General features: G+C 48.8%; 1 protein-coding gene across 1 annotated transcript; it reads left to right on the forward strand.

The window, feature by feature from the left end:
• The first annotated feature begins 1217 nt into the window (after nt 1–1217).
• Nucleotides 1218–18257, forward strand: LOC120369027 (cytochrome b-c1 complex subunit 1, mitochondrial). Its single transcript, XM_039481898.1, has 13 exons — nt 1218–1374; nt 5963–6103; nt 6664–6750; nt 8097–8226; nt 9370–9568; nt 10449–10528; nt 11741–11856; nt 12329–12472; nt 13355–13515; nt 14779–14864; nt 15962–16050; nt 17109–17184; nt 18007–18257. Exons 1-13 carry the CDS (start codon nt 1303–1305, stop codon nt 18069–18071), a joined length of 1446 nt encoding a protein of 481 aa, XP_039337832.1. The 5' UTR covers nt 1218–1302; the 3' UTR covers nt 18072–18257.
• Nucleotides 18258–27131: the final 8874 nt, after the last annotated feature.

A 27131-nucleotide genomic window follows, 5' to 3' on the forward strand; every position in this document is an offset into this window, starting at 1 on the left:
ACTCACATCTTGCTAAGCTCCAACACTGTTTGGAAAACTTGCCTCATTCTATTGCAGCTTTATACACGGCTGAGCATTGTGTCAGATATTTTTGTCAGCAGGAGATAAACTGATGGAGGTGATGCCTTGGGGCCTGACAGGTGGGAGGTGAGGGAGAGGGAGCCGCTGAGCTCTGAGCAGAACTGGGTTTACAATGGTGCCAAGCCCACACTGAGAATGGGCCTATTATGGACCTGTCTAATCTATCCACAAGGCTGGGTCTGGCCCCTTGCCCAGGGAAGTCCAGCACGGGAGTGATCTCAGGAGGTCTGGGGGAGGGGGAGCTGGACAATGGGGGAGGTTTTGTGTTGGGGAGCTGGGCAGTGGGGGGGTGTCTCTATGGGGTGCTGTGCAGTTGTTGGGAGTCTGGGGGAGTTTTGAGGGGCACTGGGCTTAAAGGGTTGGGGGGTACTGGGTGGGGGAAGGGCGTGTGGTGCAGAACAAGGCCAGTCAGGCCAGTGTGTGTCTGGCGGCTGCTGGTTTGTAAACATTGCCCTTGTGCTGACCTGGGCCGAGCGCCCCCACCCCAGGCTGGGCCCCATTGTTCCTGGCTGCACCGTCACTCCGGGACTGACACCCCTGCCCCCTCCCACCATGGCCCATTGCCCCCAGAGGGGCCCACAAAGGGTTAATCCGGCTCTGGTTCCGGGTTGATGAGTTTCCCGCCTGCAGACTGGGCCATGCAGAGCCAGGCCAGCAGGCAGCAGCAGGTGCCTCCCTCCGGGCCTGTCAGTGGCAGGGGCCTGCTGCAGCCTGGCCTGGGGAGCCCAAGGTTTAGCAGGAGACTGGCCTTGCCCCTGCCCAGGTCCTGTGGGGGTTCGTGAGCAGGGGCGAGGGCTAATCTGCCCCAGGCTGCAGGTATCCACCCCCCTTGGGAGAGTGGGGCTCTTCCAGCCCGGGCAGGGGCTCGTGGGCTGCAGCGTGGTGCTGCCCCAGGGGGGCTGGGCCGCCTGCCCAGTGCGATCCCCCCCCTGCGCATTCCCTTTGCCTGGAGCCCCCGCAGGGAACAGGCTCCTCGACCTCCAACCAACAGAGGGCGCAACACGGTCTCAGCCTTGCTATGCCCATTGCTGCGCATGCTCTAAAAAGCTGTCCCAGTCTCCGCCCATGCGACCGTCTCTCCCTGCGCCTGCGTCCCCCCCCCCTCGTCAATTTGCCTACTTGTGCATGCGCTCCTGTGCTTTTACGGCTCGTCTTCCCGCGCATGCGTCTTTTTCGCTCCGCTCGGGGTCAGTCAGGCCTCGGTAGTGGTAAGGGGACAAGATGGCGGCCTCCTCGGTGTGTCGGGCCGGCTGTGCCGCGGGCCGAACCCTTCTGCGGGGTCCCCGCTCCTCGGTGAGTGGCCGCGCGCCGCTGCCCCGCCGGGGCCTGGGGGAGGGGCTGCGGAGGCGGCCGGGGCAGGCCCGGCCCGGCCGCCTTGGCCGCCGGGAAGGTCACAGGGACGGGGAGGCGCCGGGGACCGGCAGTGGCCCCGGCCCGGCTCTGTCTGTCCCGTTGCGGATGGGCTCAGATGGGGGATGCGGTGCGGGGGCCCCGTTCCCCTGCGGGGCCCGGTTCGCAGTGCGCGGGGCTGGCCGGAGGAGCCGTGCCCGTTGGGGGGGGCGGTCCGAGGCCAACGGGCCCTTCCGTCGGGCGCTGCTCCTGCCTGTGCCCCCTCCGTCCGGTCGGGTCCCGCCTCCCCTAGTGCCGAGAGCCCCGAGACACCCGCGGCGGGACCAGCTGGCCTGGGTGCTTCGCTTCGGAGATGGCCAAGGAGCGCGGCTGCTCCCGTTGCTTCTTGCAGGTAGATCAGCCTGACCCGGGGCCTCAACGCTGCACCTGCGGGCGGCTAAATCCTACACGCCCCCTGCTCTAGCGCCCCATCCCACCCGGCAGGGATCCAGCCAGGGGCGCAGGAACAGTGTGTACGGTGGGGGAGCTGAGAGCCATTGAACCAAACTAAACCCTGCATGGGATGGAAACCGTTCCAGGCTGGAGGGTGCGGCAGCCCCCCTACTTCCAGCACCGATGGATCCAGCGAGCATTGAAGAAGTTTAAAAGCTTGTATAGCCCTTGAAGCGCACCCAGTTCCCGGGTTTGTGCTGGGATGTTGTATACATTAGGGAGGCTTTGCTCCTTTGTAGTAGTCTCTGGCTGAGACACTAGTCTTAACCAGACATCTCATTGGCATCTGTAAATAGACATCTATTTCCCGACTAAAATAATTCAGTGTATGTCAAAACTGGGTGCAGTTTCCGATGCTGTGGGGGAGCAGAGTACTGCACCTTCTGTTTGAAGTTCATAATCCAAGGAAATCCTGCTATCCAATTTGGGGATCTATTGGATACAACAATTTCAAGTTTTAAAACTATTAAGACAAGCCTCTAAAAGCTTATCAAATCGTATTTCAGGTAGGAAAATGGGTAAAAGAGGAGAGTAGCTGTTGCTTTTTTAAAATTATTCCTGCTACAACTCTTTATTTTGATGATATGATTATTTTAAAAAGGGGAATTTCAGCCCTAGATCCCACTGCAGCAAAGGCCTGACCAGTCAACTATGACAATGTCAGCATAATGTCAATCCATTTTTAAAAAATGAGTTAAAAGTAGCTTCTGGTGCTACACCTGCCTTAGGCCCTCCTGCCAAACTTCATAGTTTTGCAGTTATGTTTTCCTATTTTGAAAACTTTCCCTTTTTGCTGAGTGCAGAATCCACATGGGCAAGAGCTAGTTATCTAGGGCAGTGGTTTTCAAACTTTTCTCCTGGCGACCCAGTTGAAGAAGATTGATGCTCATGACCCAATGGAGCTGGGGATGAGGGGTTTGGCATGTGAGAGGAGCTCAGGGCTGGGGCAAGGGGTTGGGGTGCTGGAGGGGGTCAGGGCTCTGGGCTGGGGCCAGGGATGAGGGGTTTGGGGTACAGGAGAGGGCTCTGGGTTTGGGGAGGCTCAGGGCGGGGGATTATGGCCCGGGCTTACCTTGGGCGGCTCCCATTCAGCAGGGGTACTAAGGCAGGCTTCCTGCCTGTCCTGGCACAACGAACCGTGCTGCATCCCGGAAGCGGCCAGCAGCAGGTCTGGCTCCGAGGCGGAGGCACACAAGCAGCTCTGCGCGGCTCTCGCCCGCAGGCACCACCTCTACCACTCCCCCCCCCCCAGCTCCCATTGGCCAGTTTCCAGCTAATGGGAGTGTGGAGCTGGTGCTTGGGGTGGAGGCAGCACACTGCTGACAGGACTTTTAATTGCCTGGTTGGCGGTGCTGACCAGAGCCGCGGCGGCCCAGTGCCTTATATTCCACAACCCAGTACTGGGTCGCAACCCACAGTTTCAATACCGCTGATCTAGGGGAAACAGTGTAGCAGACAATGCAAAGTACTGTCAAAATGCACAGAACAAACTGTCACAGATCCACGGGATCGCTGCTATGCCCCCAGCTTTAGAGCAATCTCCAGGAGGAATCTGTTCTGTGTGCCAGACCCTCTATGGGTCTCGCTCTTCTTTCAGAGCAGCCTATGCCACCTCACTGCCTCTTTAGACTGAACCTCTGTGGCTTCAGCACTCCTGGCTTCACACTGAGCGCTCTGTTCAGTGAGTCCAACTGAGGGAAATCACCGGTAGAGACTTGTATGCTTTTCGGGAATTAATGCGCTTCACCGGGTATTTACAGTGACACTCAAATAGCACTGTCAAAACACTCGGGTTTATTGCTGAACTGGAGCACAGCACTGGAAGGCCTTAAGTTAGCATAGAGAACTGAAGATTAAAGCATAGTTCAAATCTTTTCTGGTTAGCCCAGAGCCCAGCCAGGGTGTAGTGAACCCTCATGTTCAGGCTCTGTGTCTTTCTCCATCTGACCTCCTTGGTCATTTTCAGGTGAGAGCAGTTACTCCTTCCAGCAGCCACCTCTCTTATCCCACCCACCTTGCACCTTCCCAGTCCTTTGTTCTCAACCTGTGGGATTTTGCTCTGCTTTCCTGCTGTGCAGTGGGGAAGGCCATCTCCCTGTGGGTCAGTGGTTGCTGGGTGTCAATGTCCTGGTGATTGGATTTGCCATAGATATGGGGTTGCCATGGCCAGTCATTGTAATGACCCATTCAAGCTCCGACAGCTAGGCAACATTCACTTATGTCTCTGACAGCACAGCTGTGCTGCTGTAGTACTTCAGTGAAGACGCTACCTATGCTGACAGGGAGGGCTTCTCCAGTCAGATTAGTTAATCTACCTCCCTGAAAGGCAGTAGCTTTGTAAATGTGAGAATTCTGTCGAATTAGTGCTGTCTGCACTGGGGGGTTAGGTTGATTTAACTGCATCACTTAGGAATATGGATTTTTCATACCCCTGAGCAATGTAGTTATATTAATGTAAGTTCCTAGTGTAGACCTGGCCTTAGCCTGCCCTGAGACCAAATAGCCGTCCATCCTCCCCCACCCCATAGCCATGCAAAATATTGGGGAAACTGAGGTACACCGGATTCACAAAACTATTACAGAAAATTTCCACTTTGGCTCAAAATTAACTGTAAAAAAAAATTAGAGAAAACAATTCTCACCCTTTGAATCTTTCTCCTCCTCCATATCAAGTTCAAACTTCTTGTCTTTATTTTCAAATCTCTGCATAATTCTTCACCCTTCCCTTCTTATTGGCCCATATTTTGTGTTGCTCTTCTATCCCCTCTTCTGCTGGTGAAACCATCCTTCAACTCCCTCTTTGTCTGATTCTCCGATGAGTATCTGCCTGCCCTTTTCCATGCAAATCTCCAACAATGAGCTGGTCTGCAAGGCCTTTCCCCTTTCTACATTCAAAAACCTCCTGAAGACCCATTTCTACCATGATCATTTTATGGCAAGGTTGTTGGTGCTTGTGGATAGTCTTTCTTAATTTGTTTATCTTACTGATACATGGCCAGTTAGAAAGGGGGGGAGGACCCTGAGCTCCAAGCTGTGCTGGGGGGACCCCCCCACCCCTTCCACAGCCGTGCTCAGGATCTCATCTCTTCTCACCCTACTTCAGTCCTCCTCCTTGCCATCAGCCTCATTTTGTCAGTTATTTTTAGTAAAAGTCAGAGACGGGTCATGGGCTTCTGTGAATTTTTGTTTATTGCCCATGATTTGTCCTTGACTTTTACTAAAAATAACTGTGACAAAATCTTAACCTTAATAATAAATGGTGGTGTTCTATGCTGAAGCTGAAGGAACAGGCCTCAAATACAGCTAGGACTTGCACTACTAAGGGCTTTGAATTTGAAGTGACATAGTTGATATGTAATCTGCTACATATATTGTAAATACATGCATTATAAGCAGCCACTGTAAAGAAACATGATCTATGTATCACTTTCATTGTGTTATCCCTACAATGGAGAGGATGTGTATACACTGTACACTTAGTACAGATCTACCAAGATATACACTTTGTGGGATGAGAGTTTGGTAAATGGGGATATACAAACCTGAAGGATAACATAAACTCACGCTGGTTATCTGTCCCAAATCTTTGCGTAGGAAAGAAGAGTAGAGAGGTACAGATATCAGCCTCTGGAGACCCATTGTGTAGATTATGATTTTTGGGATGAGGTTAAAGCCCTGCAAAAGATCTCAATTTACGTTAAGAACGCCTAACAATGAGACCACTTCCAAACTCCTGCTTCTGGAGGCTTGCCTTGAGCCCACTTGATTGCTCTCATCCTTTTCCGTTCAGCCTGTGGGGACACGGACGGACACACACACCCGTGTTCTTGTATCCAGAGATCTCAGAATCTGGCACATCTTATTTAAAATATATACATTAGTGGTTAGGGATCTACTGTGGGAAAGCTTTAGCGAGTAAATCTGTGTTCTGCTGGACTAGCTTATTAGGTCTGCACCGTCATGTGACTCTTGGCAATCTATATGTTGGTAGCTCTGTATTATAGTGTGAGTTGCTGTTTGATGGTGGCTTTCTCTTTAGCCAGCCTTGATGAGTTTGATGAGAAATCGAGGTGCAGCTACCTATGCCCAGGCACTCCATAACATTCCAGAGACGCAAGTTACTTCTCTGGACAACGGCCTCCGTGTGGCTTCTGAGGAATCTGACCAGCCTACATGCACAGTAAGTTTAAGATGAGTTTGGAATCCTCCCGTGATCACTGTTAACTCAGTTCAGGTAATGTACTAGTCTTTCAAAGAAGACCAGCCCTTGTTGGAACCAAAGTTAGCAGCAGAGATTCAGCCATTTGTGTTTACCTGATTGTGACTTTGGGCAAACTGGAGCTTAAATAAAAGGCACAACTTACTTTGGAATGAGTCAACAAATGTATGAAAAGTCCATTGATGCTCTCTTGCTCTGCCCAGATCTCCCACCTGCATTTATATGGAACTAGCTTTCAGACTTACTTACACTTAACTATGACAGCCATTCATTGCTTAATACATCTTTGATAAAATTCAGAAAAGTATTATCTTATGTGGCAAGGTAAATGGCATAAATAGACTAGATTCTTTTTAAAAAAAGAAAACAATACTAGCCTTCAATGCTGGTGGTAGCGTGTGTCCTAGTACTAGCAGTGGGGTTCTCTTAAACTCCAGGTGTTACTTAGTGACAGGAAACTTGCATATGTTGCTAGCTGCATTTCCTAATTGTATTTATTCAGCTCATCTCTCTTCTGTTAGGTGGGTGTGTGGATTGGGGTAGGTAGCCGCTATGAAAGTGAGAAGAACAATGGAACAGGATACTTTGTGGAACATCTGGCATTCAAGGTGAGATGATGTGCTAGGTCTGGTACTTTTCACAGGAATTGACCCTATGCAGCTGATTATGATCAAACCATCACTCTGGACTCCCTGAGATTTTCTGTTTGACTTCAATTCACACGTGGTTCTGGTTCCCATGAGTCAAAACCATGTTAGAAAATTGGACTTCTTCCACTTGTCACTGCTTAGGATGTGTGGGCACCAAAGCATGAACACACCTTGTGTAAGTTAGAAGGAAAATGAACTTAAGCTCTTCAGGGCAGGAAATGTCCTTGTATATCATATCGCTTAGCAGAATGGGATCCCAATCCTGATCCAGACCTCTGGATTCAACTGTAATACAAATTATATGGGGCTGTTTTAGGCACCAACGAGGGCAAAATAAAAGTTCAAGCTGTCCTCTCTGTTAAAAAGGCATTTTATCTGTGAATGTGCACTGAATCTTTGTACTGACTCCCATAGTTAGTGTTCAGGGGACTCTACTCTTGCCACTGCCCAGGGGATTTACGTGCCTAACTCTCTATAGTGTTTCCCATGCTAGTTATGGGATGGTATTAACTGGCTCCAAACAGTGAATTGACCAGTCAGTGGCATGAAAATCAATGGCTGTGTTGCATGCAAGAAGGGTGTGCAGAGGTCCTTGTGACTAACTCTTGAATGTCCAGAACAAATTTTCTATGGAGTTAAGTATTTTAAACAGTGAAAATTTAGCCCACTTAAACAAACAAACAAAAAAAACCCACCCTTCTAATTTATTTAATCCTAACATCAGTAATTTTATGTTTATTTATTTAGGATTGTGTGTGTTATATATTCTATATAATATGAAAATTATTAAAAACGAAGCACTCTTGCTTTGCTGCTCATGTAGTTTGTGGCAAAGAAAGTATTGCTCACAATTTTAATATATAACAAGTTGGAGACTCTGCTGATATTGTGGTAACTCATTTACTGGACAAACCTGTGTAGAAAGCTTGTATTGGTATTTAGCCCACACTAAATGAACAATGCTGTAAATAACAGAACTTTCCTTATGGCCGAGAGTCTCTCGTCACCTGCTGAGCAGCACTTCTTTAGTGCAAGCAAGCCTTCCTGCTGAATAATAGCCATGCTATGGTAGCTTTCACTGGGACGTCAGCCTCTGTTCATGGTGACAAGCATTTTAGGGCATTCTGAAAATTGCATTTGTCCTCATTAGTAAGTACCTATTGGCGTCTGGTGGGATTGAAACAAATTACTCATAGCTACTTCTAAAGTGGCACCCTGAGTTGTGTGAAGATCTGTCATTAATTTGGTTCTTTAGTTGTCAGGGAAAAACCTAACCAGTTTCTAGCTACATTTGTTTCTTTTAGGGCACAAAGAAACGTCCTTGTGCCACTTTTGAAAAGGAAGTGGAGAGTATGGGTGCTCACCTGAACAGTTACACCTCCCGGGAGCAGACTGCCTTCTTCATGAAAGCCCTGTCCAAAGACCTGCCCAAAGGTAGTGTGACCATTGGACTGTTGAGTCTCTCATCAAGATTTTGAGGTCAGAGAAATACCTTTTTATGTCTCTTGTTATCAGGTGCCTGTAGAACAAAGCAAAGACTCTAAGGCCATGGTTCACTTAGTACCCAGACAATCTGAGCACTTGCAGGTCCTGAATGGTTAACTGATGAGCACATAGTCATGGAATGGTGCTCAAGCCTTCAGCTTCATATTCTTCTAAAATAAGCCTTTGCGGTCTACTATACTACTGTTCTGTAGATAGCCTTTAATAATGTTGCTGGGTGAGAGAGTGACTTTGATAGTCCTTTGCTGTTTTATGGGTTTGGGAAGGTGGGTAGTGTTAACTCAGTTATTAAAGGTCAGAAATGCTCAATGGAGCTCCTGTGGGTTCTGTTTTCAGTGCAGCTCCACACTGCAATATACAGATTTCAATTTGTATTGTTCTTTTGTGAAGTAGTATTTGCCCATGAGAGCAAGGAGGTTTTTAAATGACTATTTGAGGACTTCAGTAACTCAGACATAGGTTAGGGGTTTGTTACAGGAGTGGGTGGGTGAGATTCTGTGGCCTGCATTGTGCAGGAGGTCAGACTAGATGACCATAATGGTCCCTTCTGACCTTAAAGTCTGAGTCTGAGACCTACAGGACTAGCTATGACAAACCATAGACATAGCAAATTTTCTGCAAGTGAACTCCACATTTGACTCCTGACATGCTGCACCCATATCTCCTCCAGTTTTGGGTACCCACACTGCATTGCCAGTGTATGGAACTCCTGAACTGCTATGTAATTCCTGTACCAGTCTTATAATGCCTCTGAAAAGCAAAATGTTATGCCACGCTGAGAACTGATTTTTAATGTTGAGATTTCTACATATTGAAATCATTCCATTTTATCTGTTTTGTGATCCAATGGAGACTTGAACCTAGGAGAACAGCTAGTATGTTAGCCCATTTTGCCCTACATACCCTGTCCCATCGCCGTCTCCTACCTTCCCCCTTTTTCCTGAGTCCCGGAAGAGTGTTTGTTCCAGTCTATACCCATTCCTCCTCCAGATTATGACCTGTCTTCAGTTTCCTGCTGCATTCTGTAGTGCCCAGTTAAAGGAATTGCTGAAATTGTGTGTGTTTGTGTTGTAGCTGTCGAGATTCTGGCTGACATTGTGCAGAACTGCAGCCTAGAGGATTCTCAGGTCGAGAAGGAACGGAGCACCATCCTTCAGGAGCTGCAGGAAATTGACAGCAACTTGACAGATGTAGTCTTTGACTATCTTCATGCTACTGCTTACCAAGGCACTGCCCTGAGCCACACTGTTGAGGGAACCACTGAGAACATCAAGTGAGCAGCAAATCCACTCTTTTAGGTCTGGAGTATGATATACACCCGAGGACAGTCCCCTTTCCGCTAACACACAATTCTTGGGAGCACACAGTTCCTGTTATGGATCACTGAACTTGATAAAAGGGGAGCTGCATAACCTCAACTACATGCTAGTAAAGCACATCAGCAACAAAAGTATTTGCACAAGGAAGCCAACCCAGCCCATTTGCATGCAGCAGGTGGTGCCTTACCACGTGGCTGATCTGTTCACCATAGACTTACAATTTTTGGCTTGATTCTGTGCTTCCTGCTGCTGGTGACGGATGCTGTATTATCAGTTTTGGAGTTTGAAGTCCTGTTGCCCTACGATAGGCCTAGTACGAGCAGTGCTACACAAGCTGCTCTCACATACTCCCTGCCATTGTGCCTCAGCCCTCACTAGGGGGGATTGACTGCTTAGGCCAAGAGCAGAGCCCTCTCCTATACCTAGTCTGTGGTGCCTCTGAAAACACCAGCCAGGAGTGCCATTATGGTGATGGCCTTGACCATGGACACTGACCCATTAGCAAGTAGGTAGGCTACTAAACAGACATCTGAAAGTAATGACTTCTGGTCACAACTGATATAGGCTGGATTTGAACTGGAGACCTAGAGGTGAAAGGTTCAGTATCCTAGTCCCAATTCCCTAAGCGTTCCTGTCTCCAGGGTACAGCACAGGGGAGGGCTAGATGACAGATTCCCAGGAGATGTTATTACCATAACAAAGGGTGTATTGAATACATCATCACTTCGGTTGTATTGAGTACCTGCCTTCCCTGACCACCCAGCCCTCACAGCTCAACCTATCTCCTCCAGGTCTGGATTGTTGGGATATTAACATGTTTTGTATGCTCTTCAGGCGTCTGACTCGTGGGGATCTAGCTACGTACATTGACACTCATTACAAGGCCCCTCGCATGGTCCTGGCAGCAGCTGGAGGTAAGTGCTAGTTTCCTGGGACTCTAGGAGAGGGGTTCTCAACAAAATTTTTGGTGGCCTCAGAGTGCAGCGACCAACTCTTGCTGGTGGCTGCTCTGACAATTTTTCCTAAAATACTGAATTAACTTTAGGAAAAGCAAACAAATATGTGCATATACATGTCCAAAGCATTGTCATTTAGGTAGGGGGGGTTTGCAAACTCAATAATAAAAGTAATGTACGGTTCTCTCTATTCTTTACTGGACCTAAACAGAATAGAAACAAAAATAAGGTGCTTTGCATGTTCTTGTCTTTTGTTTCATTTGCTTTTTTGGTTGCTTTTGTTTTTAAGTTTTGTTAGCTGGTGGCAGGCAGTGAAAAGTGATATTAACTAAAATACAAATATCACTTTTCACAGCAGATTTACTCAGCCCCGGTAAGCCGAGGGACAAATTAAGTCCTCACTGATGAGGTAGATAAGGAGACAGCAGGGGCCAGCACCTTGGGGCCAGGCTGGCATCTGGGGCCAGGGACCGGAGACTGTTGCTGTGCGGCTGAAGGCCGGGGCTGATAGATGCAATGGGAGCCAGGGATGATGGGGAGGAGATGGGCATGCCTCTGGAGCCCGTGGATGGAGGAGGCAGCGGGATCCAGGGACAGTGGGCAAGGGGTGGTGAGCCAAGGGCCTCACCCTCTGCCCAGCTGGGGCCAGATCCTGGAGCCATTCAGCCAGGGCTGGAGGAGGCAGTGGAGACCGGGGCAATGTGGGGAGTGGTGAGCCTGGGAATGGAGTCCACTGCCACACCGCTAGAGCCCATGGCCAGAGCCTGCTACCCCAGGGCTGAAGCTGGAAACCTGAGCCCCATCACGCCCAAAAATGTGGGGAACTCACCAGCTGCGTGTTCCTCTGGCATTTCTGGCTTCAGAGTGGGGCAGGGCCCAACCACTGCTGGCAGCCCCAGGGGAGGGGCTGCTGCTTCACCTCCCCTGCCCCCCATCACCACCAAGGAGGCTGTGGCCCCAAGAAAAGGCAGCCACGGTGGCCGCATTTGAGAAACAATGCCCTAGGAAGTCTTGATATTTGAAAACTGATGTTTAGACTCCATCGCGCGCGCTCTGTCATATCTACGGCTCTTGTCTATCATATAGTACATAATATTAATTTTTCTTCCTTGTGTTTCAGAGGCTCAAGTAGCTGTACTGATCTCTTGTTCCTTCTGTTTCCCTTCCCAGGTGTTTCCCACAAAGAACTGGTAGACCTTGCCAGGCAGCACTTGAGTGGAGTTCCCTTTGAATACAAGGAGGATGCAGTGCCCATCCCCCCACCCTGCCGTTTCACTGGGAGTGAGGTAAATTCTTCTTGGCAACAGCTGATTGCTTTGAATACAAAGCATACTTTTGTGACACTAGCCCTTGGTCACTTAGGGGATGAAATCTCTGTGTAAACTTGTATGTTAGTTTCTTTGTATGAGTAGATGGCACCTCAGTCCTGACCTACGGCAGCCCTGCTGTTCTAGTCTTGAGACCCTACACAGCTCTGCCTGTCTTGCGAAAATGTTTTGGTTGTAGATGTGACCAAAATCCACTAGGAACTTACTGAGGCTAGTACTTTCATCTGTGACCTAATGGAGTCTAGAAACCAGATGCATCTGGTGACAAGATGGGCACATTATATATAAGAACTTACAGGTGAAAAGCTAGCCAATTTTGCCTATGACAGCACCAAATCCCCTAAGTTATGAACCCATGCTTTGCACGAGACCCTGGAGAGAAGGCCACAGTGCTCACTCTGCTCTTGCCATGCCCCTTGATGTTTTTCAGATCCGTGTCAGAGACGATGCCTTACCCTTGGCTCATGTCGCTATTGCAGTGGAGGGGCCAGAATGGTCCAATCCAGACAATATTCCCCTCCTTCTAGCTAACTCGATCATAGGACGCTATGACCGCACCTTTGGAGGTGGTAAGGTAAGAGACTTGGGAGCATGGCATTCTGAGTCGGCTGTAGTGACTTAACATTATGATCTCCTTGAGCAGGAAGCTGTTGTGTATAATATTGAATTCTGAAATGTTCCCATGAGCTGGAGCTTGTCTGTGAATCCAGAAGGCAGGATAAAAATGCTAACCAGGGCTGATCTGGGACACCTCTTGGGCTGGATGGGGTGTGGCAAGGAGGTCCTGCTAGCCCTCTCTGGAGAGAGCTATATGCAGCTTTCTCAAAGAGGATGGCTGCACTGCAGACACTCAGCAGGTATGGAGTAGGACCGAGTAGGGCGATTCCCAGCAAGGTGCTCACACTCCTGAGTATCCCTTCCCTAAACTTGTGCTGTGATGCAAAGACAAAATGTTCATTTAGTGGTGATAGTATTGAAGCAGAGCAGGGTAATATGTATCCCTATGACACAGGCGTATCTTATAACTGCATTGTGGTGAGGACCTGTTTAAAACGCAGTGTACACCTCTCCTATCTCTGTACAGAGACTCCCTCTGGCAGGGCATGCCTGTAGTGTGGTCCACTCTAATTCCAGGCCACCTACTCCCTGTATCCCCCACCTTCCTTTTGGTACCCTTCTGGAATGGTACCGAGTACCATCTCCACAGTGCAGTGCTGGGAAAGGAGAGAAGTTTAGTGAGATGTAAAAGCCTTCAGCAGGCTGTACACACTACTTTCTACCATGAAAGCTTGTCATCTCTGAGGGATGGAGCCTGGAGTTGAGCTCTCACATGGCATCCTGTTGTGCTCTCTACCTTGTTTGCTCTTCTGACCCTATAACCGCTCAGGGGGAAGCATTTGAGCTGTCAAAGGAAAGGTGAGCATTTGAATCACTGAGGGTGTTTACTTATGTGCAGAATCAATCCAGCAGGCTGGCTACAATTGCAGTGGAGAATAAACTCTGTCAAAGTTTCCAGACCTTCAACATTTGCTACTCTGACACAGGCCTCTTTGGACTCCATTTTGTTTCTGATGCTCTGAACATAGAAGATACACTGCACTTTGCTCAGGGAGAGTGGTGAGTGTGATTTGCTGCGTATGGTCAGTCCCTATTATGGAGACTACATCTAGTAGAGAACTTATTATATCCTACAAAGTTCAAGCCCTTGTACTGTCAAGAAGAGTCTTATGTTTTTTAGAGTTTTATCTCGTGTTACTCCTTTCCTGTGGGGCTTCCACAACTTCCCTTGGGAAGAAATTCTTCAGGCTATAAGAGAGATGACTCCGCATATCCCACCCGAATCTTCCTTTGCCTTAATCTCACCCCATTGTTCTAGTTTTATCCCTCTGGCCTCCCTGAATGGTGGCTGTGGTCCCTGTTTGTCCTGGTGCGTTAGAGGTTGTTCTAGTGTTGGGGCCTCTTACCCCAAACAAGGTTGCCTTTCCCAGAGCATGAGAAAGGCACGGTCTGTCCATCTTGTTACACTTAGGAAAGATGACCTGGTGATACATAATGCACAGTCTCAGCCCTCTTGACTGACTGGTAAATGCCTTGGTGCTGGGGACCATTCAGTGTCAGGATTAGAGGGACTTCACATTTGTTTAGTCTTTCTTAGAGTTCATTATGTGTGTTCCAGCAGGGCCTAGAGGCTACAACAAAAATTGGGAGCCCCTGTGCTAGGAACTGTACACACAGAGCAGGAAACAGTCCTTGCCCCCGGGAGCTTGCTATCTGAATAGACAAGAGACCCTGGATGGGAGAAAGGGATGTAAGACTTGTAGGGACTAGAAAGGGATGTAAGACCAAACTGCACAGAACCCTCAGGAATTGGAATCCCTTGGTAGTGGTCAGTGACTGACTCCCATTTGCAACTCTTAACAATCCTGGCAGCAGAGATTGTGAGTGATTGAAGTTTATAACAGTGGACTATCAGCTGGCAGCATGCCCTGGTCCCTTTGCTTTCTTACTTGTGGCTGCCAAGTTGGAGTGACACACCTGCCATTGAGGTGCTCCCAATTGTGACTGCTAGGGTAAGCTATTTCTCATTTCCCCCCATGTATGCTCTGACTGGCCTAGCACTGTGCTTTCTCCGGCCAACTGTCAGCTTTCTGTGCTACTCATTACTGAGTTCGTAGCCACTCTGAACAATACATGAGGAAGGTTCGTTCTTGGTGCATTAGTTAGTAGCAAGAGGGTTGAAGACCTAGTATTCAGTTTGTATAAGAGGTTGAAAATTTGAGGGGTAGTGTTCAAAATAAATGTGGGTGGAGGTAATCACGTCTCATCCTGTACTAGTGGAAGGTCTTTGAGAGCCCCTTATTCCCTTTGACTCCTGTTCAGGATGCGTCTGTGCACGAGTGCGACAGATGGGGAGGTGAAGAGAGCCAAGAACATCCTACGGAATGCCCTGGTGGCTCAGCTGGATGGTATGTTCTAATCTACGGAACAGCTGCTTTGCATTTATTTAACACTCTAAGTTCTGCCCCTCCTGAAAAGGAGGCACACTGGCTAGAAGCAAGGTGCTACTGGCAGGCATTATGCAAGGTTGTTCCTCAGCCCTGAGCTGGCATATCCTTTGTTTTTGTCCTAATTTACCACCCCAGCTTTGTTAATTCTGGATCCTAGTCTGTAACACTCCATGCTAGCCTTGAATCCATGGGCCTCTCCTGAGCAAAGGTGGCAGTGCCAAAACAAATTAGGCACCACCCTTGTGAGGCCTGCTAAGGGCAACGTTGAGACCATCCAGCTGGTTTCAGTTATGACCCAAGTTAGGTGTGAACCAGGGTCTCCAGAAGTGGAAGTCATAATGCATTTTTCTGGCTCCCACTGGAGCTGCCTAGGATAAACTACTAAAGGAGCATGTGGGTGCTGGGTTATTGTAAGCTGACTAATGGTATGGGCTGCTTGCATACTTTTTTCCAAACTGGTGGTCATGCTATGACTAAGGCTAGGATTTTGTCATGGTTATTTTCAGTAAAAGTCAAGACACGTCACGGACAAAAAACAAAAATTCACAGAAGCTGTGACCTGTCTGTGACTTTTGCTGCTGTGGCTCCATGGCTTCCCCTGCCACCCTGGTGGCTCTCAGCTGTGGGGTTCCCTCTCTGCCCGCAGCAGCTGGAAACTGCATGGGGGGGCTCCCTTCACCCATGGCAGCTGGGAGCTGCAGGGTGACCATATTTCCCAAAGAGAAAATGGGGATACCCCAGCTGCTCACCAAGGCGTCCCTCGTGCAAGGCTGTTGCCTGTCATCGGAACTCTGAGGAGGGCCCCCTCAGGAGTCTGTCACTAGAATCTTGTGGGGCGGGGCCTGTTGCCGCAGTTACCTGTCGCTGGAACCCTGGCCAGGGCCCTGCTGGCTGCCAGCTCCAGAGTCCCACAGCCGCTGGGACTGAAGCAGATTCTGTGACTTCCATGACCTCCGGGACCTAAACGTAGCCTTAGCTATGATGTGCTGCAAGGCCTTTGACTATCTTGCTCAAAACGTGAGGTCTTTCCTAATGAATCTCTACATCTTTCCCAGGTACCACACCTGTATGTGAAAATATTGGGAGTCATCTCTTGAACTACGGCCGCCGTATATCTTTAGCTGAATGGGATGCCAGAATTGCTGTATGTATCAGTTCTTACGGGAGCACTCTTAACCTTACTCCAGGTGTTTGTTGTTGGGCATAAAATCTGCTGCTGAGAAACTGGCATCTAAGGCACTTACCTGTTTAATTAGACTGTTTATCCTGGCAAGTCAAAGGCAGGGTCGGTGTTAAACAACTGAAATATATATAGTGGAATTGCCAAACATAAGACTATACTTGTGTTCTGTGTTTTCACACCACCTTCCTGCACCCTAGATCTAGATGCTGGTTCATCCCTTCTAGGTTAGTTGTACAACATAAAACCATGTTAAGTGACTGACGTGAGTGTCTATAGCATTAGTGATGTGGGCTCATTTGAGTAATTCCACCTCTGATGAGATGCCCAGGATATAGCTTCAGCCGGAAAGGCCTCGGTGAGTATATGCCAGTTAGACCTTCTCTAACCAGAAGCCTGAACTAGAAATGGCTTGAGATATTCCACCCAGAATATTTTACTGACAAGCAGAAAGTTGGTCATAAAGTTCTCCTTTGCTTATCCATTTGGCTTTGAGATGGCAGCATTAGAGTAATATTGAGAGAGAAGTGTTCTTTAACAGGTATTTCCGGGGATCTTTCCCAAAGGCCCCCCTTGTGCTGACTCTTCCTTCTGGTCAAGAATGGCTGGTTCACGTTGAACTCTTAATCTTCACTTCTAAGTCGATTTAATACTTATCCCCAAACTCCCTCTGCCAGATACATAGTGGGTGCAGTCTCGCAAGAGCCATATAACAAGGGACTTCATTGCCTGGCACTGTGTAGCACTATATATAATACATAAGTTGAGAGACTTTACTTGTATAGACTGGCACAGGTTGTCCATATCCTCAAGAGGAATTTCTCATGGATACTGTAACTGTCCTGGCAGACAAGTAGCCAAATAACTTCAAAGCAGCGTCACATTGAGCAGATAAACAGAAAGGGTCAAATCTCTTGGTCTTTGGCAGTCGGATTGTGTGGTAGTTGAACGGCTTTTAGTTTGTGTAAATGTGTATCTATCAGAAACATGACTCGTTGCCTGTTCTTGTCATTTCCTGTTAGGCTGTGGATGCTAGGATGGTACGGGAGGTCTGCAGCAAATACATCTATGACAAATGCCCAGCAGTCGCAGCAGTAGGTAAGTGACCTGGTTATAGGCACAGGTTAAAAAGCAGCCAACGTGTGGTTGAGTCTTTGTTTATAATGGAGAGCAAGGTGTCTGCTCGGTGGATCTCTGCAAGTTTTCTGTATAAAGTAATTTGTAGTTTGTTCTGGCTTCTTTCTCTGTCTAATTTACCCTCCTGGAAACTTCACTACTGTCTCCCCTGCCTTTGTGCATCAGATATGCTGAAGCATGTTCACCAGAGAGTATGTTCTGAAAATCTAGTTAGGCACAGATGCTAAGACAATGGCTTTGGGCTGCTGGCCAGCCTCCCGCTCCGTTACAAGCTACAGAGATGTGATTAACAATGAAGCTTCAATCTGTGGGTGGGAACCGCAGTAGCGGCCGCCAAATGTCATCTCCTTACTCTGTGGTGACATCAGTTAATGTAAGAATCAGTGGGCTTGACTCCTTGCATTGCTAATCTGGCATGTCTGTCTGTCAGCCAAGGAGATGTTCCCCTTGGCAAACTTGCCCAAGCAGCTTCTCTCCCTTAAGTGCCTGGTGGGTTCCCCTCCTCTGCACAGTGATCTCCAAGATTAAGTTTGAATCTTCAAAAGGGAGCTATAAGAAAAGAAAAAGGGATTTCAAGACAAATGGGAAGTAGTGTTAAAAACCACTGTCCAGTTAAACTGTCTTCATAGACTTGTTTCTTTCTACTGTTGGACTGAGGTTTTCATGTAAGGATTTGAGTCTGGGTGTGGTGGCGTCATTGGGTCAGAGAGCAATAGAATTGAGAAGCTGATGGTGGATCTCTTCACTTTATTCTAAGTGACTAATTCTCCTTTGCTCACGCAGGTCCCATCGAACAGCTCCCAGACTACAACCGGATCCGCAGTGCCATGTACTGGCTCCGTTTCTAGGCTGTGCCCCCTGCAGAGTGGAAATGGAGACGTCTTGGGCTGGGATGGGGCTCCCAAAAGGTGGATCTGTGTCTGAATCTTTTCTGTGTGGCAGTGGCAAGATGGGCCTTGCTGTAAGCTCTGTACAAACACTTGTCTTCTGAATTGTTAAAATGAACCGAGCCAAATAAATATAATTTAAATGGAGTTGGCTCTCATGGGTGTTTATGGCAAAGTGCCACTGTTGGCTAGGTGTGGGGTGGAAGTTATTTCATGAACCTCTCCAGATTGGTGACACACTGGAGCAGCGTTAGCACGGGCAAAGATGCGGCTATAGTATCTGGGCTGTGATAGGGTATGCTGAGTTAAGTGATGCCTGGAGTCACTGCTCTTCCCTTTACCTTTTGCAGACCAGTATAACTAACACGCAGGTGGCTGAAGACTAACCGGGCTGCTGTTGGTCTGGATTGGGGTGCACTGAGGAGGGCCATGAAGAAGGAATCTTGCAAAGCCTTCTTGTCAGTTTCTATAAATGCTCCAAGGTTCCTTCTTCCCTTTAAGGAAAATGGAAAAAACGTTTTGCTTCCCTTCGCCATGGGATTGCACTCTGTGCTGTTCACTCACTGCCATAGCCTGCAGAGAGTCCTTTGACACTGGTCTCTTGTTCTGTGGCACCAGTCTAGAACAGACGGATAAATGTCTCTAATCTTCACTCTTCCATCAACACAGCTCTTTCTTGCGCCTCTTTACAGTGGCTATAAACAGAACTGTTACTCACTGACACCTTTTTGATGGCACCGATTAGCTGGCTTCACCTAAGAGGTTGCTTGGTATTTTCTTTCTTGGTGTTCTGAGTAAAGGGGCAACCTTGGACTAAAATTTTGCTTTCAGAAAGCAGTTCATCTGCTCTGCTGCCACCCAGCAAGCATCAGCATTTAAACTGCCACAAAGATCAGGAGGGAAAGTGATGGAGCTGCCATCCAGTTGGGCAGTACATGTAAGGAGAGTGGTAGCCTTCTGCTGTGCGATGAAACTTAACTGTACTGATTCGAGTTTCTTTTGCTCTTTCCTGTGTGTCAGACGCACTAAGCTTCACTACACGTGAGTCCTATGCTGTTCATAGCTTCACTTGAGCAGACAGCTTGGCCTAGGCGAGAGGTTGAAATTGTGGCTTGTTTCTCTAGAATGAGTGATTTGGATCTATGTTCTCAGCTCACTTCCCACCTCCTTATTTCCAAGAGTGCACCAGCATTCCTGTCCATTCAGGTTCTTTTTGTAGAGAGCCTCTCTGAGCTGGGGTAGCCTTACCAATGTGTGCACACATACCACCTCCACTTCAGCTCAGAGCTCTCATTTCTAGTCCAGGTACAAGTACTTCTTTCATCTGGAGGAAGGCTGTCAGGATGCCACTGGGCACATGATGTGCACACTGCTGTGGTTCAACAGTAGTATGGTACAACCCTTTGGGGCACTACTGTTTTATTGCTTGTGCACAGTGTTTGGCACCAGGGGCACTGATCTGACTGGGGCCTCTGTGCACTAGTCCTACTAGTAAAGGAGGGAAAAATGGGTGTCTAATGGCACAGAGGCGTGGGAATGGGGTTCAGAACTCTTCGTCTCGAGGCTGATGGTTAAATCCAAGCTAAGTCAATATTGATCAACCATTAACAAGTTGTGATGTCCTTGTTCTGTGTGAAATGATTAGGACCTAGACAGAAACCAAATAGACAAGTGTCCCCATCAGACAAACCACCAATAGTCAGTCCAATCTTTAACAGTGTTTGAGAGGCCAAGAACTGACTGGGCCATGGAGACTGAAGTATCTTATCCCTGGAGTCTGTGTTGGGTTGAGGTGGGCAGTCAGGGCAGAGTGGAGGAAACTTATTCTGCTCTTTACTATACCTGGTTGGTCTCCTCTAGCCACACAACTCCTGGGTTGTCAATCCAGCATCTTTCACAGGCATGAAATTCACAGGATATCTGGAAAGCTGACTGTATGGTCAGGCCCAAAATGTGCAATATGGAGGTGCAAATTAGAACTGTTCCAAGAACCGTTTGTTTTAGTTTGCTGGGAGTTCCAAAAATAAAACTAGTTTCAGATCAAATAGAAACTGAAACTCTTCAGAATATTTGGTGAATTGAAAAACATCAGCATTGACACCAGGGTGAAATGTTTGTTTGACCCAAATATGCACTTTTTGCCAAATGTTTTGCACAGTGGTAATGCAGATACTTCCCACAAGGTGGCTCTAGCTCACCATTTCTCTGTTCCTAAACTGCAACATGTTTTTTTATTTAAAGTTTTGTTCAGTGGATATAAATACTCATTGGATTTTCACTTAATTTCTAGACATTGCCCTGACAAGTGGATTTTAACATGTAAAATCTTTCAAGAGTTAGTCACAGAATTTAAGACTAATGCAGTGAGCCAAGCCAATTGTGCCAAATCAGGATTCTTAATGAGAATTGGTGTTTCCGAACTCACTGCATGTATTAGGCATGTTTGAAACTGTTAAATATTCTTGATGCAATTGCACTGAAACTGCCATTGCAAGTTCTAGCTTGTTAGACACACATCTAAAGCCCAGAAAGCTTAATAACATGCTCGCTTTTGCCTGAAACTTGTGGGACCAATAAACAATTCCGCCTCTGTTTATGGCTGCAATTATACCCTAATCCTCTTTGTTGCCTTTCCTTACTGCATCTGCCCTGTAGCTAGGCCAAGTAAGCTGGTGGAGTCTAATGCTGTCAGCAAGCTTTGTAGTTGGTGGAAGGTAGAAGGGGACAGCTGTAAGGTGGGCAAATGGGAATCCATTTATGTAACCCTGAGCAGAGAGTTTCTCTTCACTAGAGCTATCTGCTTTGTAAAGAACTACCTAGGGGGAGAGGAGGCAAGCTTTCAACCCTCTCTACCAGTCTGTGCTTCACGTTTCTTTTTTCTGCTCCAGCATAAGAGAAGAAAATGTCCCCATTACTCGAGGGCCATGTTTTATAGAGTTCTGGGCTATGCCAGAGTCAAGCTGATGAGTGGCTACAGCTGTATAAATCTGCCGTGTGTGTGTGTGTGTGTTTTCTGAAGCTTTCAGTCCATGTAGAGATCTTAACACCTCATCAGATCTCTCAAATAAGGAACTGCTGCAGTACCTAACCCCCACATGTAGATTGCTGCCCAGTGTCCCACAGCACAAGCGGCTGTCAGTGCTCTCCCGGTGCAGAGGTGTCTGAATTGTGGGATGCTTTAGTGTTTGTAGAAATCTTCTTGCTGCTGGTTTGGCTGAGGATTGTTTAAACAGTATTTGTCTGTAGCAGGGATAGGCAACCTATGGCACGTGAGCTGATTTTCAGTGGCACTCACTGCCCAGGTCCTGGCCACCGGTCTGGGGGGCTCTGCATTTTAATTTAATTTTAAATGAAGCTTATTACATATTTTAAAAACCTTATTTACTTTACATACAACAATAGTTTAGTTATATATTATAGACTTATAGAAAGAGACCTTCTAAAAACGTTACAATGTATGACTGGCACGCGAAACCTTAAATTAGAGTGAATAAATGAAGACTCGGCACAGCACTTCTGAAAGGCTGCCGACCCCTGGTCTGTAGGTTCCCCAGTGTCTGCATGCTTTGGAGATCAGGGCTTTTAGAAATGCTGATGGTGTCTTGAGTAGCCCACCAGCTGTAAAGAAAATAAAGGAATTTACTCCCTGCACAACTAACCTTTTCCCTTTATGTGCAGCCTTTAGACAGAAGCAGCCTGGTAGAGAACACAGGGATGGTTGCTATTGGGAGCCTATAGTGATGGGAATTCAATCCTCTGCTTACTGGCTTGCAATGGATTTTTGCTCAGACTCTTACAAGAGATTCGAGAATGAGTTGCTGAGTAATCAGGTCCCAATATACTTGACATCTGGATTCTTCTGTGCCAGGGGAGATAAAACTCTGAACTAGTTGGCAGGGTCCCTGTTACTAATACTGCTCTGTGCTGCCCCATCAGGGCAGCCTCGATCTGAGAGAATCCGCATTTGGAAATAACCAATGCATCTTGAAAGCGTGAGACAGTCTCATCTCTCTCCTTCCCCCACCTCCCAAGTTCCAGGGGCTAGTGTGGGACAGTGGCAGGGAGTAGAGAAAGGAGCAGGAACTCTGTGGAACAGGGCAATTTCAGAGAAATTAGAGGGGGCCTGGCTGACATCATGAATCTGTCTTCCATTCCCCTGACAATGCAGGATTGTCCTGCAGGGCTTTGACCAGTCTAGTTTTCAGTGAGTTAAATGATACTTAGCTACTTGCCTGGGAAGGTGACTCTGCAGTCTATTGGGCCATACTGCTAAGCGCTTGTCTACACTGGCATTTAACAGCGCTGCAACTTTCTCGCAGGGGTGTGAACCCGCCCCGAGTGCAGCAAGTTGCAGCGCTGTAAAGCGCCAGTGTAAACAGTGGCCCAGCGTTGGGCGCTGCGCCCCTCATTGAGGTGGCTTTTTTTAGAGTGCTGGGAGAGCTCTTTCCCAGCGCTGCGCCACGACCACACGAGGCACATTAAAGCGCTGCCGCAGCAGTGCTTTAGCATTGCCAGTGTAGACTACCCCTAATGTTCTGATACTGTCTAAACTTTTCCCTGCTCCATTTTCTCCCATTACTCCTAGTTACAACTCCACCAGAGAGGTCCTTTGGGGCCATCTGCCTGTCCCAAGTCAGGGTAAAGGAGGAGGGTTGGGCGTGGGGCTAGCAACTCCACCCTGTAAAAATCAGCTTGCTACAGAAACGCCAACAATAGAGTTAACAGAGACTTTTAGCCTAGAAAAAGAAGGGTCTTCAACTCGAAGATGCATGACGCTGGGTGGTGAAAGTCACCCTTCTTGCAGCCAGGAGGATTGCCATCGGCACATGGAGGTTGCAGCAGAGATGAGGAGCAACAACCTGACCCTACTAGGCATTAGCGAGACAAGATGGCATTAATAGCTGCCTCAGAAGGATTCTCCAGATCCGCTGGCCAGACACCATCAGTACCTTCAGGTTGATAGCAAATGGGCTATACCTGGAACCAGCTAGAGCGAATGGCCCAGGATAGAAGACTATGGAGATCTGTGGTTGGGCATGAATGAATGAATGACTCCTAGTTACAGCCCCTTCCTCCACTCTAAACAAGGCTCTTCTTTTGATGCTTACGCCCTTCGCACAGTTGTGCACAGTTGTCTTCTCTCCCCTATGCCCCTTGGTGGTGGTTGAGCTGAACAATACCTGTAAATCAGCCCTTCTCAAACTATGGGACGCGCCTCCCAGGGAGGCATGGGAATGTGTCAAGGGAGCTGCTGCCCTCTTTTTAAAAAACAAACAAACAAAAAACCCTCTGGCTGTCAGCCCCAGGCAGCGGGGGCTTGTGCAGAAGGACTATGCACACCCAGGAAGCGGGGAATAAAGGGGACAGCTGGAGCCCTGCCACTCAGGCTGTCCTCTCTCAGTCCCTCACCTGGAGGTTGTCAGCCCTGGAGTGGCAACAGCAGCACAGAAGGATGGCAGTGGGGCGCTAAGTTTCCTGTGGAAAGTGATATTGACAAATATCAATTTTCATGTTGCTTCCCTTACTTACGTGCTGCCACTGGAGGTAGTGCTGCCTTCAGAGCTGGGCACCCAGCCAGCAGCTGCTGCTCTCTGTTCTGCCTTCAGAGCTGGGTGGTGGTATATGTTCTTGGGGTGGGTGTAAATGATCACAGACATAAAGAACGGGGGTCTGATTAAATAAGTCTGAGAACCAATGTGCTAAATCAATTCCTTCATTGCTGTGCTTTGCTAGGAAATGAGAGAATTGAGAGGTATTTAGGATTGCGTGCAGAATTCTCTGCCCGTGCTTCCCACCCAGGGGTGTATAGAACAGCATGTGCACACTGGAGACCAGGGAACCAGATCCTCGGATGTGCGGGGTGGATCTGCCTTTGAAACCAGCAGCTCCTTTGATATGTGAGAGCTGGCTTTTTGGAATATCCAGCTCTTGCCAAGGGATGGTCCATAGCAGCCAATTGTCTGTAATTGCCTTACCTGAACTCAGTTATCCCCCCCCTTGGAAATTACTGTTGACACTAATCATAGATGCACAGGGAACCCTGGAGCGGCAGAGAGCTGCTCCTGTTCAAATGATAGAAGTGTTTGTCCTTGCTTCCCTCGGATTCCGGAGAGCTTTTGGAAGAGGAGCCTTAATCCTTTGAGCCTGGTTCTCTATTTTCTACCAACTTCCCCCTGCTGCTGCTAAGGGAGAGCCACTCCTGATGCCTGCGGTGGGTGAGGAGAATCAGGCCCACAGGGGGCCAGTGTTAAGCACATTTACAATCTGTTCAGATAAGAACAGGGTTTAAAATAGGAGCACAGTTCATCCATGCTTTGCAAGCTCAAGCCTGTTCAGACTCCACTAGGAAGGGTCTTTAGAGCAATTCTGACTAAGGCTGTCATGCTTATGCTTGGTGAACTGTTCCCAGGACGGCAGCATGGACAGTACTGTAACTGAATTAGCAGCCTTAACCACAATATGGACAGGGCTTAAGGAACAGCTTCTCCCTGTGCTCCCTCCCTCTGTCCCACAGGCTTCTGGAGTCTTGTGTGGCTAGTCTAAGGTGCCATGGCATAGAGCCAGCGGTGTTTGGATGAGGGCCAGGTCATGGCCAGTAATGGAGCGAAGAGGAAAGCTAATCGGTGGGAGAGAGCTCTCATGAAACAATATGGCTGGGAAGCCCACGTTGCTACCACTCAACTGTACCTGGCTTGTTGGTCAATTAACCTTTACTCCCTTAATATGGCTGAGCTCAAAAACACACCTGCAAAGTGTCAGCCCCTTTGCAGTCACATGATGCTGTCCTGTGAGCTGGGTGGGGAGGAAGATAGGCTAGTGGATGGGAGACTTGGTTCACTTTCTGGCTCAGCCAGGCTTCCTGTGTGACCTTGGCCAAATTACTTAAAGCACCTTATGATTCCATTCCTCATCTGTGCAATGGGGATTATACATTGCTACCACTGAGGGGTGTTGAAGATACAAATGCATTGATTGAGGCACTCTGGTGTTGAAGGTCATCTAAGTACCTAGATGGAGCTGTAGGTCTGGCCTGCTTGTTCTGTTGGAATGAGTGAACTAGCTCCTCACATTAGGGCTTGCCTTAGTAGATGTGTTACTGCGGCTTTGCACTCTGCTGCACCACTGTGAATGAGCACTTGGATGATGATCTGAGCTGTGAAGTCCTCAAAGATACTCCCCAGCAATATGCCATATGACCCATTAACTCCTTGGAACCTGTAGGCTCTGCTAACTCCTGATGCACTGAGTCACTAAATCTCACTTCTCCCAGGCACTACAAAAACTGGCAAGAAATCAGTGCTGGAGTTAGGCTTGGGAGCATCCCCAGCTTCTGGGCTCTGGGCTGTAAGGGACAGTTTCTGTGTCCTAGACTTGCTTGGAGCAGAAACGGTCCGGGGGCGGGGGGATGCTGATGTAGAGTGTCAGGTAGTTTTGGAGGAGAGAGAGAGGTGGAGAAGGGGTCTTCTCGCGCCAAACCACCAGCTGTGCCCCAGCCCCACCCACTGTCCTAGTATAGTTGATTTGGGATGGGGCAACGTGCAGCTCAAGGGCAAGATTTGGTTTCAGTCTCTGCCTTCCCTCAATACTTACCAGGGCCGGCTATAGGCACCAGCGCTCCAAGCATGTCCTTGGGGCGGCACTTTCCAAGGGGCGGCGCTCCAGCTCCTTTTTTCTTTTTTGCTTGGGGCGCAAAAAGCCGGGAGCCGGCCCTGAGCGGAGGTGAGCTGCAGAGGTGGGGGGCACGGGGAGGGCCACAGGAAGTAACTGGGGGGAGGGGGAGAGGAACTGCTCCCCCCCAGCTCACCTCTGCTCCACTGCCGCCTGCTCCCTGAGTGTGCCGCCGCTCCGCTTCTCCCCGCTCCCTCCCAGGCTTGCGTGTGAATCAGCTGTTTTGCGGCAAGCCTGGGAGGGAGGGGGGAGAAGCGGAGCAGTGGCAGCGCACTCAGGGGAGCAGGCAGAGCGGAGATGAGCTGCAGTGGTGGGGGGTGCAGGGAGGGCCACAGGAAGTAACCCTGGGAGGGGGCGGAGGAACCGCTCCTCCCCCACTCACCTCCGCCTCCTCCCCCGAACGTGCTGCCACTCCGCTTCTCACCCTTCCCTCCCAGGCAACCCTGGGAGGGAGGGGGTGTAGGAGGGCAAATGTGGCATGCCCAGGGGAGGAGGCATGTCCGGGGATTTGGGGAAGGGGTTGGGATGGGGCAGAGTTGGGGATGGGGGGCGGCGGGAAAAAATTTTTGCTTGGGGTGGCAAAAAACTTGGAGCCGGCCCTGATACTCATTGTTGGCTGGGGAAGGGAATAATACTGGAACCTAAGAATTCTGCCATTGCTCTTCTCCCCTCTGCAGGTGCTCTCTACAGAGGTTCCTCATTTCTCTTCCTCTCTGCTTGCGTCCCCCTAGGATCTTTCTCTCCGCTGAGGATGCCTGGATGGGGACCTTCTGCTTTGAGGTCCATCAAAGCTATTCATAGTTTAACCAGAGGGGCACTGGAGGAGTGACGTCTTCCCAGGGGCTCAGCATGCTGCTGTTTGGTAATCCCTGCTCTCACGCTGGTGCAGAAGGCTGGTCCTTAGAAGGGGAGGGTCTCTTAGGTGGCAGTCTTATGTCCTCAAGTGACGTTCACTTCCTTCATGTCAAAAGTGACAGCTGCAATCCCAGTGTCTCAGGTGTGCCACAAATCTTGGTTGGATTAGTACTGGGTTCATTTTGGTGGTCCAGGAGCAAACAGCCATGCTGTGTGAGCTGCACTGATGGGAAGGCTTTCTTCCCATCCTGCAGGTAGAGTGACACTTCCAGCCACTCACTGTCTGAGGCACTGCAGGGAGTAAGGGGTTCTAGGTTGGAGATAGCAATGTCTTGTCCTCTGTTCTGGACTACTGTGGATCCTGGCCTGAATGGGACAGGCATAACAGGGAATATTTCAAAGTGAGAGTCTTCACCTGGGCAGCTGGCAGATCCCCCAAAGGCTCTGTTCAGACGGTGCAGGGTGGGGTGCTGCCCGATGGGAATAGGGAAGAGTGGC

Source organism: Mauremys reevesii, linkage group 7 (assembly GCF_016161935.1).
Source record: "Mauremys reevesii isolate NIE-2019 linkage group 7, ASM1616193v1, whole genome shotgun sequence".
In the NCBI taxonomy this organism is placed as follows: domain Eukaryota; kingdom Metazoa; phylum Chordata; order Testudines; family Geoemydidae; genus Mauremys; species Mauremys reevesii.

Excerpts from the sequence above, each read along its gene's own strand:
- LOC120369027 (XM_039481898.1), top strand. The coding sequence starts at position 1,303 with ATGGCGGCCTCCTCGGTGTGTCGGGCCGGCTGTGCCGCGGGCCGAACC. Across the intron at positions 11,857-12,328 it reads GCCGTTTCACTGGGAGTGAG|ATCCGTGTCAGAGACGATGC; the intron begins GTAAATTCTTCT and ends GATGTTTTTCAG. Across the intron at positions 17,185-18,006 it reads CCCAGCAGTCGCAGCAGTAG|GTCCCATCGAACAGCTCCCA; the intron begins GTAAGTGACCTG and ends TTGCTCACGCAG.